The 18,645-nt window shown below is 44.4% G+C and overlaps 1 protein-coding gene across 2 annotated transcripts in view; it reads left to right on the top strand.

Moving 5' to 3' along the window:
* Positions 1–18,645, top strand: part of TBC1D2B (TBC1 domain family member 2B) — an 87,518-nt gene that overhangs the window by 64,640 nt on the left and 4,233 nt on the right. For both annotated transcript variants that reach the window (XM_037833270.1, XM_037833269.1), the window contains exons 9-12: positions 893–1,387; positions 6,102–6,219; positions 13,407–13,592; positions 15,246–15,367. In XM_037833270.1, coding sequence (XP_037689198.1) covers positions 893–1,387; positions 6,102–6,219; positions 13,407–13,592; positions 15,246–15,367 — 921 coding nt within the window. The remainder of the gene's footprint in view (positions 1–892; positions 1,388–6,101; positions 6,220–13,406; positions 13,593–15,245; positions 15,368–18,645) is intronic.

Here is an 18,645-nt window from a genome sequence, read left to right as displayed (position 1 = left end):
CAGGCTGCCTTGATTTAATTGTTTCTTAACTGCTCTAGCTGTTTGCAAGCTGCTTCTGCCTGCAGGTCAAATTCTGGGAGGGCAAACTAGAGACCAGTGTCTTGGGCCACTCCTTCAAGCTGCCTCCTGAAAGACTGGCACCCACATACAGGTACCCTAGTATGCACATAGGGGTTAATCTGGAACAGATTAATCTGCTGTCTTATGTCTAAGGGGCCAGGGACCCACAGTGGGAGCACAGGCTGTCTCCAGTCTGCAGCAGGGAGAGAGTCAGGGAGGGGACAGCAAGGGCTCTGGGAGCTTTCTCTTGCTGGTTTTAGGTTGCATTTTCTTGATTCGGCACTCACCCAGATACCACAACCCTTGAGCTGTTTCTTGTAATTTTGAGGAAGATGGCTCTGTCAGTTTTTGCTAGTTGTTTCAAGATTCTCTGGGGGACAGAACCTGGTGCGTGTTACACCACCATCCTGTTTGACCAAACAAGTCTTTTTAAATATCTTTTGAATTAGAGAAGTTATATGCACATGCGTGTTTGATATGTAAATACATACACATACACATATCGATGTAGCCGAATTACCCATCTTGTTTTGGGTCTTGTTTTGTAGGCTTGCCTGTATCTTCTTTTATGCTTTCCACATTTAGGGCTTTCATCTACCTGGAATTGATTTTTCTATATGATATCAAGAAGGAATCTGAATTTTTTTCCCATATGGATTGTCCCAGCTATGTTCATCTAGAGGTTCATTATTTCTTCAATGATTTCAAAGGCTTTGTCACATATCAAAGTGCCTCATATACATGGGGTGGTTTCTGAGTTCTTTGTTCTGTTTCATTGGTCTTCCTGCCAAGACTACATTATTTTAATATTTCCTTTTGTTTTTATCAACAGTGAATATGATATTTATGGATTTAGGACTGTACCTGAGGATGACGAGGAAGAGAAGTTGGTGGCCAAAGTTCGAGCATTGGACCTGAAGACTCTCTACCTCACAGAAAACCAAGAAGTTTCCACTGGGGTCAAATGGGAAAACTATTTTGCAAGCACAATGAACAGAGAGATGATGTGTTCTCCAGAATTAAAAAACCTGATCCGTGCAGGAATTCCACATGAGCACCGTTCCAAGGTGTGGAAGTGGTGTGTAGACCTTCATACGAGAAAGTTCAAGGACAGCACTGAGCCTGGTTACTTCCAAACCTTGCTTCAGAAGGCGCTTGAGAAACAAAACCCGGCCTCCAAGCAGATCGAGTTAGACCTGCTGCGGACTTTGCCTAACAACAAACATTACTCCTGCCCCACTTCGGAAGGCATACAGAAGTTACGCAACGTCCTGCTTGCCTTTTCCTGGCGGAATCCAGATATCGGCTACTGCCAAGGACTAAACAGGTGGGTGCTCAGCCCACAGGCTGCTCCCCTTTGTCATCAGGGTAGCTTCTAGGTGCCAGGCACTGTCTGGCAGCTCCCTCCCCTCCCAGGGAGGCCAAGAAAAGCCAGTATTTAAGAAAAAGAACTAGCTGCAACAAACTGGTTTCACCTATGCAGTATTTCCAATTCTAGAGTAATTGAGAGAAACAAACCTGCTTTCAGAAGGAACTCCAAAATCAAAGTCATTTTAAACAACTTAGTTCCTCATTTTTTCTGCTTGTTCTTATCACCTCAGGTTTTGATCAGAAGTTTGATTTCATTGGTTTATAATGCGTAAATGAAAACTGGTGCTCACTCCTTGTTTTTATGACATCATTGTGCACCAAGGAGTTTCCCAAATGGTTTGTCAGCTGGTTGAAACCTAACCCTTGAAGGATCCAAACTTGTTTTCTTTTGGGTTAGAATCTTTCTAAAGATCTTGCATACCTCCCTGCTTCCCTAAGCAGAGGACGCTGAAAAGCCTCTTACTTTTTCTTAATGCTTCAGTCTCCACATTTCAAGCTGTGCGGAGATGGGACAAGACCTCAGGAGGTACTGAGGTCTGCTCTCTGTGAATTACTCCCCAGCACTGGGCTTGCTGAGTGCTTGTGACGGCTTTTACAACTTACCTGTTCCTTCCCTGGCTGATTCACTTTCTACTGCTTCTACTTAACTGCTGTCCTTTCTCTTCCTCTCTGTGCAGTGAAATTAAGTAACCAAACTTGTTAGAAATATGCATATAATAAGAATGAAGAAGCCCTGTGTGTGTACTTAAGGAATTCTCCTGTAAATTAAGTGCATGAGCGCAAGGTTTTGAATGCTGGCATTCATTCTAGCTGCTCATAGCGCCCCCCCTTTTTTTAAATTCAGTTTTATTGAGATATATTCACATACCATGAAATCATCCATAGTGTACAATCAACTGTTCACAGTACCATCATATAGTTGTGCATTCATTACCCCAATCTTTTTTTTTTTTTTTTTTTAGACAAGTTGTGGGTTTACAGAACTCTCATGAATAAAATATGGGATTCCAATACACAACCCCACCACCAAAACCTTGCATTGGTGTGGACCATTTGTTAAAATTGATGATAGCACATTTTTATAATTATACCATTAATTAAAGTCCATGGTTTAACTTAGGGTTCCCTGTTTTTGTTGTGTAGTCCTATGGATATTTTTTAAAAAAATTTATTCTGTTGCCATATATGCAATCTAACATCCCCCCTACTAATCATATTCTGATAATAAATTTCAGTGCTGTTAATTGTGTTCACAATGTTGTGCCACCCTCACCACTAACCATCACCTAAAAATCTTCGTCAGTCCAAATAGGAACCCTGTATATTTTAAACCTTAACTTCCCATTCCCTATTCTCTCCCTGTACCCTGGTAACCAACCAATATTCTAGATTCTGACTCTATGAGTTTGCTGATTCTAATTGTTTCAAATCAGTGAGATCATACAATATTTGTCCCTTTGTGTCTGGCTTATTTCACTCAAAATGATTTCTTCAAGATTTATCCATGTTGTTCATGCATCAGGACTTCATTCCTTTTTTTTTTTTTAATTCACTTTTATTGAGATATATTCACATACCATATAATCATCCATGGTGTACAATCAACTGTTCACAGTACCATCATATAGTTGTGCATTCATCACCAGTCTATTTTTGAACATTTTTTTTACCCCAGAATCAGAATAAAAAATAAAAGTAAAAAAAGAACACCCAAATCATCCCTCATCCCATCATATTTTTCGTTTAGTTTTTGTCCCCATTTTTCTACTCATCCATCCATAGACTGGATAAAGGGAGTGTGATCCACAAGGTTTTCACAATCACACTGCCACCCCTTGTAATCTACATTGTTATACAATCGTATTCAAGAGTCAAGGCTACTGGGTTGGAGTTTGGTAGTTTCAGGTATTTACGTCTAGCTGTTCCAATACATTAAAACATAAAAAGTGTTATCTGTATAGTGCATAAGAATGTCCACCAGAGTGACCTCTCAACTCCATTTGAAATCTCTCAGCCACTGAAGCTTTATTTCGTTTCATTTCGCATCCCCCTTTTGGTCAAGAAGATGTTCTCAATCCCATGATGCCAGGTCCAGATTCATCCCCGGGAGTCATATCCTCATTGCCAGGGAGAGTTACACCCCTAGGAGCCAGGTCCCATGTAGGGGGGAGGGCAGTGAGTTCACCTGCTGAGGTGGCTTAGAGAGAGAGGACCATAGGCCTTTTTTAATCCTGATCTGCAGCAGACACTGACCTCCAGATAAAGGCTGTCTATTTGCATCTGAAACTACAGTATTGCAGGAAGAAGGTTTTTAATCTGTAACACTATTTGGTTAGGGCATGAAACGAAATGGTTTACAGGAAATCATCGCCTCTGTAGTGGAGAGGGGAGGGCGGCTTCTCTCTGTGCCCCTTGGAAAGTGAAAGGGACTTCAGCTGCTCCTAGATTCTAAGTCTCTGTTAACATAACAAAACAAAACAAAAGCCCAAAAACCTGTAAATAGGATCCGGCTTAACAAAGCAGACCTGCTTTTCTGAAATAACAATTCGCATTGTATACTCAGTCTAAAAATTCCTGGAAGCTGAAAATATCTCAAACCTAAGGGATCCTGGTATGGACACTTTTAGAAAATCTGTGTGCTCTGTTTATCTTGTATTGTCATGGAATCAGTTCCACACATAAATTTTCCAGATAATTGAAACTCTCTGCACCTCTACCCTCATCAGTATTAAAGCCTCTAAGTTTTAATCATCCTAATGGAATTTTTCCTTAAAATAATTTGTCCATGTCCATGCTTTCTGAGTACCCAGCACTTTAGTAGAACTTTAGCCTTTTCTAGATGATTCAGGCCCATCATTTTTTTTTTAAGTATTTTTAAATTCAGTTTTATTGAGATATAGTCACATACCATATAATCATCCATGGTGTGTGATCAGCTGTTCACAGTACCATCTTATAGTTGTGCATTCATCACCCCAATCTATTTTTGAACATTTTCCTTACACCAGAAAGAATCAGAATCAGAATAAAAAATAAAAATAAAAAAAGAACACTCAAATCACCCCCCCCATCCCACCCTATTTTTCGTTTAGGTTTTGTCCCCATTTTTCTGCTTATCCATCCATACACTGGATAAAGGAAGTGTGATCCACAGGGTTTTCACAATCACACTGCCACCCCTTGTAAACTACATTGTCATACAATCATCTTCAAGAGTCAAGGCTACTGGGTTGGAGTTTGGTAGTTTCAGGTATTTACTTCTAGCTACTCCAATATATTAAAATCTAAAAAGTGTTATCTACGTAGTATGTAAGAACGTCCACCAGAGTGACCTCTCGACTCCCATTTGGAATCTCTCAGCCACTGAAACTTTATTTTGTTTCATTTAGCATCCCCCTTTTGGTCAAGATGTTCTCATTCCCACCATGCGGGGTCCAGACTCATCCCCAGCAGTCATATCCCGCATTGCCAGGGAGATTTACACTCCTGGGGGTCAGGTCCCACGTAGGGGGGAGGACAGTGAGATCGCCTGCTAAGGTGGCTTAGTTAGAGAGTCAGGCCCATCATTTTTAACACAGGTAATAATTTAAAGTGCTGTCAAAGGCGTAGCTGCCTTGCTAGTTTCTTAATCCTTTTTCCTGGCATCCTCAGCTGCTGTGGTATTTGGTTTCTATGCTTGCCTTTCCTGCTTTTCTTCTCCATCTCTGCCAGTTGTCACCTTTCCACTCTCCATTCTGTTCACGCTTACTTGAGGCAACTCCTTCTCAGCTTTCTCAGAACCTCAGATCTTTTTTTTTTTTCCTTTAAATTTGAGATGAATTCATGGTAATTTTATCTAAGGAAGTTCAAAAAAAAAGTTCTGAGAATGGGCTTTCGGGGATTTTTCTATGAGGGAAGCACATAAGCTTAATGTCATGGGCAGAGGTTCTTGGATTTCAGTTGTGTAGTAAGAGGCTTTTCTCTCACCTCTTTCTTTCTGTCCTTCTGCCCTGATGCCCTGAAGTCCCCTCAGGGCCATCCTTGGGACATGTGGGGTTACTGGTTAAGTAGCCTCTTGATTAGTGACATCTTGTGACTACCTGGACCCACATTTACACAGGCACCCCGCAACAGGACAGCCTCCTTTCCTAGCTCACGTGCCTGCTGTGGTGCGTTTCTTGTAGAAGACCTTTCAGTCTTTGTTCCTCATCTGATGCCCCATCTCATTTCTCCAGCAAGATATTGCAGAAGCAGAATGGTACCAGGAAAGTTGTTTTTAAGCGTCACGTGTTCTTTGTCAGTTACATTCACATTTGCTTCTGGATTTCTTTTGCATAAAATAGTTGGAACTTCTTGAACAATAAACTAAAAGAATTAGCTTCATTAGCAAAAATTTTATGATGAAAACAGAGCTTAGTTTTTTAAAAATGAGACTGGTTGATCCTTGGGAAAGTCTGATCTTCTGTGAACAAAGACCAGATGAAAAGGGGGAAATGTAGCTTTGCTTCTCAAACATTAGAAAATGCCTCCCTTGCCAAGGAACACTTAACTGTTCTCATTGGAGAACTACAGTTAGTTTCAGCCATGAGAGAGAAAGTGGCCTGGTGCAGGTGCCTCTGCAGACTGGGGCAGCAGCCGTCCGTGTCCGGGCGCAGGGGTCGGCGCTCACCTTGTTCTCCGTTTGCTTGTAGATTGGTGGCAGTGGCCCTCCTGTACCTGGAACAAGAAGATGCTTTCTGGTGTCTAGTTACCATAGTGGAAGTTTTCATGCCTCGAGACTATTACACAAAGACTCTTTTAGGATCCCAGGTACTTCTATAAATATTGTGCTTCAGTCACCAACTGGTCAAATGTGACCTGAGTTAAGCTTTTGTGGGGGAAGCTTCATGTGTGTGACTTCAGCGACTGATCCCTGAAGGAGGTGGGTAACAAGGCATGGCGAGCAGTCCTGCAGACCCGACGTTTACGTTCACTGCCTGGCACTCTCCCCCGCTGGGGACAGTCCTGCCTGGGGTGCTAGCTCAGGTTCTCCAAGAACCAGATGCTAAAAAGGGGTTAGAGGTGCAAGAGAGTTATGAGGGGAAACAGCTGTGAAGGATCAAGGGGCAGGAGCCACAGACCAGGGGAAAGGAGGAGAATTGGGTAGGAAAAACTCAGACTTCCATACAGCTCTAAGAAAGTACTGGCCAGCCAGTGGGGATCCTGAGGCCAGCTCGCATGTCTTACAGGAATGGGCCTGCCATAGTCCCCCTGCCATGCTCACTCATTGGCTGGGAGCAGCCCCTGGGGATGCATGGCCTCAGTGAATGAATCCATGTGGTGCTGGATCCAGAGGGGCAGCAGCTGGGGCCGTCAGTCCCCTCCCTGCAGCATTTCATGTTCTCCTGGAGTCTGAAGCCAGGAGACAGGCAAGAATATCTTGGGCTGGGAAAGCCCAGAGATTTTGTCTCTTTGCTTGGCATGGTACTGGCCCTGGACTAGACCCCTGGCTCTGGGTCACAAGGGCTGGCTAGGGGCTGCTGCCCAGTAGGCATCTATAAGGCCCCTTTCTCTGCTTCCTGGCTGGCCACGCCACCTTGTGTGTCTCACCTTCAGTCACATCTCACCCAGGAGCTTTTCTGTCTCTTAGACACCAGCTGTTCCTGTGTCTGTGCCTTTCCAAGTTTGTTCCAGTGCTTGGCCTGCTTGCTCCAGATCCACTCTTAGCCCGTCCCCTGCTCTGCTCAGGATCACAAGGGCTGAGCCACAGGCTCTTCCCAGGTTCCTGCGTCGGCCAGTGGGCGGCACTGGCAGGAGGCTGGAGGCTGCAGGAGGGAGGTGAAGGTATTTCTCCCCTCACTCTCACGGGCACTGCCTCTGCCAGTGGCTTTGTCTCCTGCGTGGCCCCCACTCCTGTCTGGTGGGTCCTCGCCTCCTGCCTTTGTTCCTCCAGCCTGTGGGTGACAGGGGCTCCCTGCTGTCATCAGCAGCTGAAGGCTTCTCAGCTTTTCTTTCGCCAGTGTTATCAGTTACCCAGAGAAGATTCTCTGTTACATATATTTAGAATGGTTTCTGTTTTCCTGGGACTTTGCATTTACATTTCTACCTTTGGATGGGGGCCTTGTTATTGCCTCCTTTTACCAGCCACTCTACCCACCACTCCAGTTCTCTAGGCCAGAAAGTTGAGTCATTCTGGATTCCTCCTCATTCCTTTCCCGTGGGCTCTGTGTACTTACCGGTTTGTATCACTGCTACCTGCCTGGTGGTTTCGTGTCTGTCCCTCCACTTCTACCCACCCCCCATCCCAACTCCTCTCCTTTCTTCCTCCTCTCCTTTCTTCCTGCCTTCACTCACCCACCTCTCCAGTTCTGGCCCAAGCTTGCTGCACTTCGCCTGCTGCCTCCAGGAACATCACGGGAGGATGGTGCGTGGGTGCTGAACTCCAGCCTCCGTGGGGAGTGCGCTTTCCCACAGCCCCCACCCCAGGGTCTCCTGCCCCAGCTTTGCAGATATCAGCTGATTTCAGGAGAAGCTCATCCAGTTTCCCTGTGAACACTTCACTTCACTAGTTAATCTACGTATCTTTTTTCTGTCACAATAGTGAATAAACTAGGGAATGAACAAATAGGAAGAGGAAGCAGTGACATTTGTGTGGGACTTGAACAATCTGTAAAGGATTATGTATTAGTAGGTTCCTGAAAGCTAATAGCTTTTTTTAATGAAATGTTATTGAGATATATTCATAACCCAGATAATCATCCAAGTGTACAATCAGTGGTTCATGGAATCATCATATAGTTGTGCATTCATCACCACAATCAGTTTTTGAACATTTTCATTACTCCAAAAAATAAAAATAAGGATAAAAATAAAAAAGAACACCCCAAACATCCCACCCCCCTTACCCCCCCATTATTTATTTTTTTACTTTGTTTTCTTACTCATCTGTCCATACGCTAGATAAAGGAAGTGTTCAGTCGCAAGGTTTTCACAATTACACAGTCACGTTATAAAAGCTATATAGTTATACAATCATCTTCAAGAATCAAGGCTACTGAATTACAGTTCAACAGTTTCACGTATTTCCTTTTAACTATTCTAATGCACTAAAAGCTACAAATGGGTATCTATATAATACTAAAGAAAAGCCTCCAGAATGACCTCTCGGCACTATTTGAAATCTCTCAGCTACTGAAACTTTACTTTTTTCATTACTCTTCCCCCTTTTGGTCAAGAAGGCTTTTTCAATCCTATGATGCCCAGTCCAGGCTCATCTCCAGGAGTCTTGTCCCACATTGCCAGGGGGATTTACACCCCTGGGAGTCATATTCTACGTGGGGGGGATGGGCAGTGAGTTTACCTGCCGAGTTGACATAGAGAGAGAGGCCACATCTGAGCAACAAAAGAGGTTCTTTGGGGGTGACTCTTAGGCACAATTATAAGTAGGCTTAGCTGCCCCTCCTTTGCAGTAACAAACTTCATAAGGGCAAGCCCCAAGATCAAGGGCTTGGCCTATTGAATTAGTAGTCTTCAATGCTTGTGAGAGTATCCTAATTCCCCAGGTGGGGAAGGCTGATAGCTTTGAAGACCCAAATTAAAAATCTCAAGTGACTCAGTATTTCAGAGTAAGAAAAAATGAAGCATTGACCTTTTTAAATTCCATTGTGGTATTCTAGTTATAAAAGTAATAGATGCTCACTAAAGAGAATTTGGGCAATATAGAAAGATAGAAGAAAATGAAAATCACCTGTTATCCTACTAACTAGAAAACCAGAGTTAACATTTTTATATGTATCCTTTATGCCCCCCTTTTTTGGGGGGCTGGGTGAGGGGGGTACATGTATTTATCCGAATTGATAGCATGGTGTATCCTGGCTGGTTCACATTATAGCATGAACATCTTATGTCAGTATATACTTTTTAACTATCATGTTTGGTGGGTGCATATAATTTATTTATTCACTCTCCTATTGATGCACATTTTATAAAACTAATCCTAAAATAAGGAGAGCTTTGTGTGTGCAGCCAACCACCAGTGCTGTCTTGCAAAACCGTGTCAGACTGCTTCCTGCTAGAACCAGGCCCCAAGACCCTCACACCCTGCTACTGCAGTCCAGATGCTTACCAACTTTCCATTCATTCCATTTGAGTGCACGTTGTCTGCCAAGGCTTTGCTAGACAGTGAGGACACCGAGATGAATGACACAGTCATTTCTTGTCTTCCAGAGCTCATTGGGAGGAGCGGGGCTGAAACAGTGGCCTGAGCAAGCGTTCCCTGGCAGCCTGCTCCACGCCCAGCCCTCTGCCAAGCCCCCACACAGCCTTGGCCATGAGGCACAGTCTTCTTCCTGATTGAAAGAAGAGATGTGCACATACAACCATCTCCCATCTCAAGGAAGGCTTGCATGCCTTTCGTTTAGAATATCTTCAGCCCTGACCCTCCAGGGAGAACGAATCACATCCTCTTTGGTCAGCCATCTGTCTCCCTTTCCTGTGGTCAGCTCTTTAATGGCAGCTACCTGGTCCCTGTCATCCACATCCCCAGCCCCAGCCAGGGCCAGGCATAAAGTATGTGCAAATGTATAGTTGTCATTTGAGTGCTGAGGAATGGAAGAATGCAGGCAGAAAAGAAGTTCCGTTGCTAGTGAGTGATGCTGACTCTGTGCCCTGTGGGAAAAATTCAGTGGGAAGAGAGGAGGGTGTGGGCTGGGGGGCAGCGGGGCTTCGAGGAGAGCTGACTGAAGAGGACATTGGGGACGGTTTGTCACTTAGAGGGACCTCATGGGCACTGGGGTGTGTCTGAACAGCTTTTAAAGTGCCATTATATTTTGTCCAGTTGTCGGAATTTTATGGAGGGGAGAGGATGAGGGTTGATACTTTTTGCAACCAATGAGATGGTTTTATAACCTCTTGTTTTTCAAAAGTCCTTAAGAAAAATTAAATATAATTCATTTTCAGCCAACTTAAACCTTTAAAATTTGTCTCTTATTCTGTTCAGAAAACAAGTTTTTCAAAAGTGCATGTTCCCCATCATGAATTCCTGTATTTTGTGGTCCTTTTACTCACCCTAAGGTGATTTTACAACTTTTTTAAGAATTGTTTTTCTAAAAAACAAAGGCTTTTAGGTTTTAAAAAATTATTTTGCCTTTTAGTGTTTTAAATTAACTTCAGCCAGTAACACCTACTTGAAGCTATTTAACCATGCTTTTTTTTTTTTTTTTGAAAGTTTCTTTATAAAGAAAAACAAAACTTCCAACAAGGAGAAAGATTTGACTTTAAAAACTTTTTGATTATCCTGAAAAAGAACATTTTAAAATTTCATTTTAACGTTTGTCTTGATTTTTTCCTAGTTATTTTAGTGTTCCAGTAATCCCAAGAATATCACACCTTTTATCCCAGGTCACCTGATACGCAATTAGATACTGCTTGGGTTGGTTTATATTGCTTATAAAGTTAGGGCAAGCATTGTTGGCTGAAATTAATTTAAAAAATAAGGAAAGAAGAATGATAGTATAGAAGATTGCTAAAAACATAGGTAGGGCCAATGCCTAGGATGTTATAAAGTCACAAAAGTTATTAGCCTATGCACAAAATTCTCTAACAAAAATCTGAAAAAGGATAAAAATGCTTATCAGTACATAAGAAATTCCAGTGCACAAAAGTTATAAACACATGAAATACTCTGATTTGACCAATTTGTAGCTTTGATCAATTCATTTCCTTTTCAAAAATTATGAAATACTTGAAAAGTATATAAAATACTACAACACCCACGTTCCCACCACTCAAGTTTACCAGATCTTGGTATTTGCCGTATTTTCTTTAAATTTTTTCTCTTGTTTACAAAATAGTAAGTTGAGGTACAGTTGAAGTCCCCCCTGTACCCCCTCCCCGATCCCTTTCCTCTCTTCCCCCACAGAGGTGCCCCAGTCCTCACCATGTGTTTATTGTTCCCATACTTGTTTTTTATATGTCCATGTTATATATTGGTTCCATTTGTGATTTGTAGCTTTGTTTTGAATGATGCAACCTTTATCTAAATGGTAACATTTGTTTGAAGTGTCATTGAGCAACTTACTTTTCCTTCATTGTATTTCTGAGAATTATCCGTATTGATACAGGCCTGTAGTTCATTCATTCTAACTGTTCCATAGTATCCCATTGTATGAATATACCACCCCGTACTTATGCTCACTGAGGGACACTCGGTTCTCTCCAGTCTTTAGTTACCATAAACAGGGTTCAGCAGACATCCTTGCCCTTGTCTCCTTTGACACATTTGCAAGTGTTACTGGGATATTTTCCCAGAAAATATCTAAGGGCAGACTTGCAGTAGGGTATTTAGATACTGCCAAATTGCTCTCCAAAATGGTCGCACTAATTTATACTCTCATTAGCAGTTATAAGAGAACTTCCTCTGTACCATTCTTAGCACAGACATTTCCTAGAATACTAATGAGGTTAACATCTTTCCACAGTTCTTATAGAACTGGCAGTTCATCCCCAGTGCCTGCCTTCTTTGGGGAGCTGGCTCCCACGCTCAGCTGGTCCCACCGCTCCTGAGGAGCTTCAGCATCGCTCTCCTGTGCCCCAGGTCAGAAGCCTGGGTATTCTGAGCACCCTCTTTTCACTACCTCTAACAGCAAGTTAAGTTCTACAGGTTTATCTCCAAAATAGTTCTTGAATCCATGTACTCTTCTCCGTCCCCATCACCCCACTTGGTTCAGCCCCTCACCACCTCTGCCCTGGGCCGGCAGGGCCTCCAGCCGGGCTCCTTGTCTCCAGCCCTGCTTGGTGCATCCTCCCTGGTGCAGCTGGAGAGGTGGACCCAAGGTACAAGTTCAACTCCATCACTCCCCTGCTTAAAGCCTTTTAATGCTTGTCATTGCCTGTAGTGAATTCAGACTGTGGGTAGAGAAATCAGTTTAGTGGATTGAAACTAGTTTTTTATTTCTTCAAATGAAATTGATTAGACTAGAATCGAAAGCATCAAAGTATGTTCTACTGTGTAAGATTAAGTATTGTTTTGCAACACATTTGTTTCTGTTTTCTACACACACACACACACACAGATATGTGTTGGTGGGATGATGATTAAAAATGGACTTTTTCTTATGGGTCATAGACAAAAGGTTGAGCCTGCAGGATGATGCCTTGACTCCTGGTGTGACACACTGGCCCTCCAGGACCGGCCTCGGCCAGGCTGTGCTGTCCCACCAACCAGCCCTCCTCCCCAGATCCGTGTCCTCCAGCCATGGGTGCTTTCCTCCTCCAGGCTGGGAGGGGACCCATCCACAGGCTCCTCACTCATCTTTTAACTCTTTGGACAACCTTCGGCCCAGCACTGGAACCATGCCTGACATGAGTGGTAGTAACCACCTGTTGCTTGTCTACCTTTTGATAGCTGGTTTGCCTAAGTCTCATTTAATCCTCCTTGTAAGGAGGATATTAACTGTTTTCCAGATGAGGCCCAGAGCTGTTAAGAACATAATTTGCCTAAGGCCACCCAGCCAGTAAGAGGTAGAGCTGACTTTGGAGTCCTTTCTACCCTCACTGCCCCATGTAGCCCAGTAAGTGCTTGGTGACGAGTGTGGTTATGCCAGGCTTTCTCTTTGCTCAAGACTTGCATCTGCCCAGGACTCAGGTTTATGGCCCTTTGAATCAGCATAACTGTTCTAACTTCTCTTTGCAGCTGCTTATTTTCACAGGGCATTTTGAGTATAGGAGCTGGTTTTAGGCTACAGACACCCCCATGCCCTGCAGAAAGAGGGTGTCCTTGATTTGTTTCTCCACATTCAGCTAGCCCTTGGTGTACACATGCAGTCTGCTGGGTCAGTTGCTTCTGGGGCACAGAGCAGTCTGTCTCTGGTGCACCCCACAGCAGGTGTCTGGAACAACTGTGCCATGTGCATTACAATGGGCCTTATGCTTGTGGGGTTCTAGACTGACCACCTGTCCTCATTTGCTCGCCCCTTGTGATGAACCCCATACCCTTCTCTCCTTTGCTCCCTCTCCAGGTGGACCAGCGGGTGTTCAGAGACCTCATGAGTGAGAAGCTGCCTCGGTTGCATGCCCACTTCGAACAGTACAAAGTTGACTACACCCTCATCACGTTCAACTGGTTTCTGGTGGTGTTTGTGGATAGTGTCGTTAGTGACATCCTCTTTAAAATATGGGACTCTTTTCTTTATGAAGGACCAAAGGTAGGTTTGCCCACCTGACCTGGATGCACATGCTTGATGCCTGGTGGGCAGCATTAGTGCTGGCAGAGTGTCCGGCTCCCCTAGAACTTATGGGAGTTGTCACTGGTGCCAGAGTGATTTCTGCACAGCATGCTGCCAGGGGTGGTCTGAGACCTTGGAAAGAAGCAATCATTTGCTCGTTCATCAAAAACATTTAGTCGGTACCAATCCCTGCGCCAAGCACTGGGAGCTTTGATGGTTTGCAGTCGCGTAAAACAGACGGTGGTGTCATCACCACTGCATGGATGAGGTTGACGGGGGCCCAGAGAGCTGATTAGCAGAAGATCAGGGAACAAACTCGGGAGCCAACCTCAGAGCCTGGGTGCCCATGACCCCACCCCAGTCTGATGTATATTTTTTTAAAAATCAGTTTTCAAATAAGTAATACATTTACATGATAAATTCAAATCATATAACTAAGGGTATAAGTAAAAAGGAGATTTTTAATCAACTCCCTCCACCCCCACCCCCAGTATTCTGGTTGCTCTTCTAAGTTAATTAAAGATCCTTCTCAAGGTATTTAATCCAATCTTATTTTTATATCTTGGAGATAGTTACATATCAGAATATACTGATCTGGCTCTTCTTTCTCTTTTTTTTAAACTTTGCATAGTATTTCCTTTTACAAATGAACCAGAAATTAATATAATAGTCCCCCTGATTTGGACGCTTAGGTTGTTTCCAGTCTCATCATTTGAAACTGTGCTGCAGTGACTGCCCTTATAATTATGTCTTTCTACACGTGTATGAATATAGAAAGAAGTAGTGTAGTCTTAGAAGTAGATGTACTGGGTCAAGAGTAGGTGTGTCTGTAGTTTTGATAAGTACTGCCAAATTACCTTGCAGAGGTGTCTTACCAATTTATACTCCCACCAGAAAAGTTTGAGTGTGTGTATTGTCCCATGCTTTATCCAATTTAATACGTTAGTTACTTTTTAATCTAATCTGTTGTTATTAAAAGGAATTCTCAACCAGGGCTTATTATACAGAGTTTCCTGTTGAGCCATAAGTAGAATTTTGAGAGAAAGATGAACTGAAACTGTGTAAATAATGCCTTCTAAAGAAGGAAAAGTACAGATTGGTGTTGGCCACTCGAGGCCCTTAGATGTGGGGAAAGCACTTTGTTTCAAAGCTGCTTGGACTCCTCCAGGAGTCCATTCCTTCTAGCATCAAACTCAGTACCCCAAAAATAAATCAGTAAAAAAAAAAAATTGGTTCTCTTTTACCACATTCAAAAGTCTGTAATTCATACCTTAGTTCACTAATTGACATGGAAACTGCCTCTGGTAGGGAAACTTTCTAGGAGTTTCAGAATCAAAAAACCCTACTTTTGATTTTATTTAAAATGATTTCTAATTCCCTTTACTTTATTGCGTGAAATTGTTAGCTGAATGTGAAAGGATTCCACAAAGGTCAACTTTATAAGGAAATTTTTTAGTCTCAACTAAAGTGTTGGAAACTGCCAGCTAGTTAACTTTCTGTAGGAGAGGGTTTTGTAGACCTGCCCCCGCGAGGAGACGGCGCAGCAGCACTCACACCCGGAACCCGGAAGTCTAGGCTTGGGTCTGGAGTTGTGGTGTTTCTCTGCTCACACATTTCCCGTCCTTCCGGCAGGTTATTTTCCGTTTTGCCCTGGCACTTTTTAAATACAAGGAAGAAGAGATTCTGAAATTGCAAGACTCGATGACCATATTCAAGTATCTCCGTTACTTCACACGCACTGTCCTTGATGCCAGGTGAGGCCTTGGGTGGCTGGCATCAAAGAGAGCAGGACTCCTGACTCCTGTCCCCGTGAGAACAAGCCTGTCCTTGCTGTCGTCCCACTCAGAGCCATCCTGGGTGTGCTGTGTGTGGGAGAGAGGGGAAAGGAAATGGGAAGGAGAGTGCACGCTAGGTGGCCTTCCCAAGATAAGGAAGAACTGATATAGATGGTTTTGTCCTTTATCTCATAAACATAAATCACAACAAACAAAAGCAGAGTTTTTAGTCCTCTTAAGTATTTATTGAGTACCCACTACGTGGCAGGTTCTGTGCCATACACTGGGGATAATCAGTGAGGAATAGCCCCTGTCCTTGAAGAACTTGGGGTGGGGGGCATTAACAGCATCATTTGATCAGTGTTGTGATAGAGGAAAGCTCAGTCTGGAGACTGGGGAGTGCAGGGGAGAGGCTGGGTGCACTGAGGGCTGAGAGTCCAGGGAGGAGAGGGCCACCGGGCAGGGGGTGTTCAGGAGCAGCATGACGGAGATGTGAGAGTGCGGTTTGGACACGATAAAAGTGGTTCAGCCTGGCAGGCGCGTACGTGGCTGGAGGGCGAGGAGAGCAGCTGGGATCGAGGCTGGGGGTGCAGCCGGGCCAGCCTGGGAAGGCCTTTGTAGCTTCTCTTGAGGATTTTATACTCTTAAGTGTGTTGGAAAGTCACTGCAGGGCTCCGGAAAAGAAGGATGTATCAGACTGGGGCAGGACTAGCAGCTGGGAGATGAGGTGGTGGCTGTTGGAGGGGCCCAGGGGAGAGATGATGGTGGCTCGGAGCCAGTGCTCCCAGAGGTGGAGAAGAGGGAGCACGATGAAGAGAATATAGGAGGAGGAATTTGAACTTGAAGAACCCCAGGTTCCTGGCGTGGGCAGTGAAGTATTAAGGAACCTTTTCACCTGCCTCCTTCCCTGGCCACACGGTTATTGCCGGTTGTTGGCTTCCCTTGTATCTATAGGTCCCTGGACTAGTTGCTTGGGATAGGTGGCTCTGGCCCTGCCTACTGAGGTTAGAACTGTTATCGGGGATTTCTGTGGACCCGCTGCTGGTTTGGCAAATGAGGACAGCACCTCACTTTGAATTGTCAAGGCTCTGTGGGCTGCCATCTCCTGCACAGGGATGAATTTCTGCATCAAATTTGTGTGCATGTGTGAAAACCAAATGAGTCCTTTTCGTAAGAAGTATTTGGGGCTTATTAATGTTTCTCAAACTTTTTTGACTACAGGCCATAATAGGAAGTACATTTATCCCAATCTAGGACACACATACTACAGTGTGTGAAAGTAAAGCAGAAAAATTTGTTGAAGTGTTCCAGTTCTTGTCAAAAATCTGTGATATGCACTCCACTATTTTCTTTTACATTCTGTATCATTTTAAATGTTCATCATGACTCATTAAATTGATTTCCTGATCCTCTAATGGGTCACAGTATACTTGAAAAACACTTAAGCTCACCTGATGGAAAGGGGGCCTGGGAGCTGCTCCCCAGGAGTGTGCCCTCTTGATGGATGTGGTGAGAAGCAGTTGGCAGCACCCAGGCCACAGGTCAGCCGGAGGAGGTGTAGGGGCAGTTGTGGCCGGAGGGCATCTGGGGCTGGGGTGAAGGCCCCAGGTGAGGACCACAGTGAATCACTGCACCCTGGAGGCCACAGGTGCCGGGAACGTGGACATTGGAGCAGAAGGTGCTGGCTGAGTCTTACCATCAACGTCCTCACTGGGGGATCTTTTACTTGGGGAGTGTGTTTTTAAGATGTTTTCAGGCTTATTAGTATATCAACAACAGTGACCTGATTTTTGCCAAATTGAAAAAAGATACCAGGAAAAACATTTACCCACGAAAGATTGATTCTGAGTCCTAAAATGAGCCTGGAGAATTCTTGTTAATCTCTTAGTGAGCCAGGATTACTAAGAATGGCATTAAATGAATTATCTCAAGCCAAGAACTAATGCAATGTTGAGAGCAGCTTGGTTCCAAAGACTGATCCTGCTCCACCCTTGCCAGTTTTGTGCTAGATTGTTGGTGCAGCCAGGGTGGCTCAGATGCGAGGGGAGGTAGGCCTGGCAAGAGCCCACCGAGCCTTCCAGTCGCCTTCTCGTGCCCACCACCGAGCTGGCCAGGGCCCGCCTAGCTTGCTTGCATGGTCCTGCAGCGCCACCTTGTGACTGGCTGTTGGTACAGTTTCCCATCTGTTTGCTTTAGAAAGTGAAGGTCCACTGCAGGAGGGGTTCCCCAAAGCATTAGCAAGGGCCAGACCAGCTGCGGCAGAATGACAGAGTGGGGGGGGGTGGTGGTGGAGGGGGGGGTGGTCTTTAAGAATGCAGATGCCCTAGACCCATCTCTAGAGCAGGGCCCCAGCATCTGTATTTTAATAAGCTCCTGGGACTACTGGTTCTGAGTAATGCCAGCTCTGCAGTACATTAATTGGCTTTACAGAAAAGGAGAGAAGGAATTCTGTAGTCAGATGAGTTCAGGGGATATTGGGTGAAATGAGATTACATGGTCTCTTTGTATCAACACTCTGGGAACCGTGGAAGTGCTAAGCATCGTCTCCTAACCTTAGGTGACCACAGGGCACTTTCTCGTCTCTTACCTGGACCATCCAGGCTCTGGGCAGAGGCAGGGTCTGACTTCCCGTTGTACCCTCAGCCGGGCTAAAAGGCCTCGGTCAGCACTGACCGACCAAATGAGTAAGTGAAACACAATTTAATTTAGTACTTTCAGTATTAGTTTTCTTTCACAAAGAAGGGGCAGACATTTGAGGTTTCCGGTGGAGCCCGTGGGCTAATAGCTGTAGGAGAGGAGGGGCTGGCTGTGTGGGTGCTTGGGTCACAGTCCTCAGCCTGACCAGGGCTGGTGGCCGGAGCTGAGCCCCAGGCAGACCTGATAAATCACTTTCAGGGCAGTGCCCTGTTCAGGCCTCTGCTTGCTGTTCTGTGGTGTCACATGTTCCAGAACACACTCTGGGGAACTTGACATTTAAAGCCGGCCTTTCTGTCCTTTTATCTCCTTGCAGGAGAATCCTCTGGTGTGGAGTTCAGCATATCTAAGGAATAGGTGTTTTCAAATGTAAAAGGAACAAAAGCTAAAGGCTTGTGTTTTCTTGGTTATGTATACGTTAGGATGAAAGTAGCCAAAGTGTCTGAATAGTAGCAAGACAAAATGGTTTGTTTTCTGTCGTAGACTGGGAAGAAGTTCCTTGTGACATTTTCATGTCTTCAGAGCCTCTCCTGAGTGTTGTGAGCTTCTTGGGCCTTTGGTCA

The sequence above is a fragment of the Choloepus didactylus genome, chromosome 4, assembly GCF_015220235.1.
Source record: "Choloepus didactylus isolate mChoDid1 chromosome 4, mChoDid1.pri, whole genome shotgun sequence".
NCBI lineage: Eukaryota > Metazoa > Chordata > Mammalia > Pilosa > Megalonychidae > Choloepus > Choloepus didactylus.
This window is presented reverse-complemented; position numbering and strand designations above follow the sequence as displayed.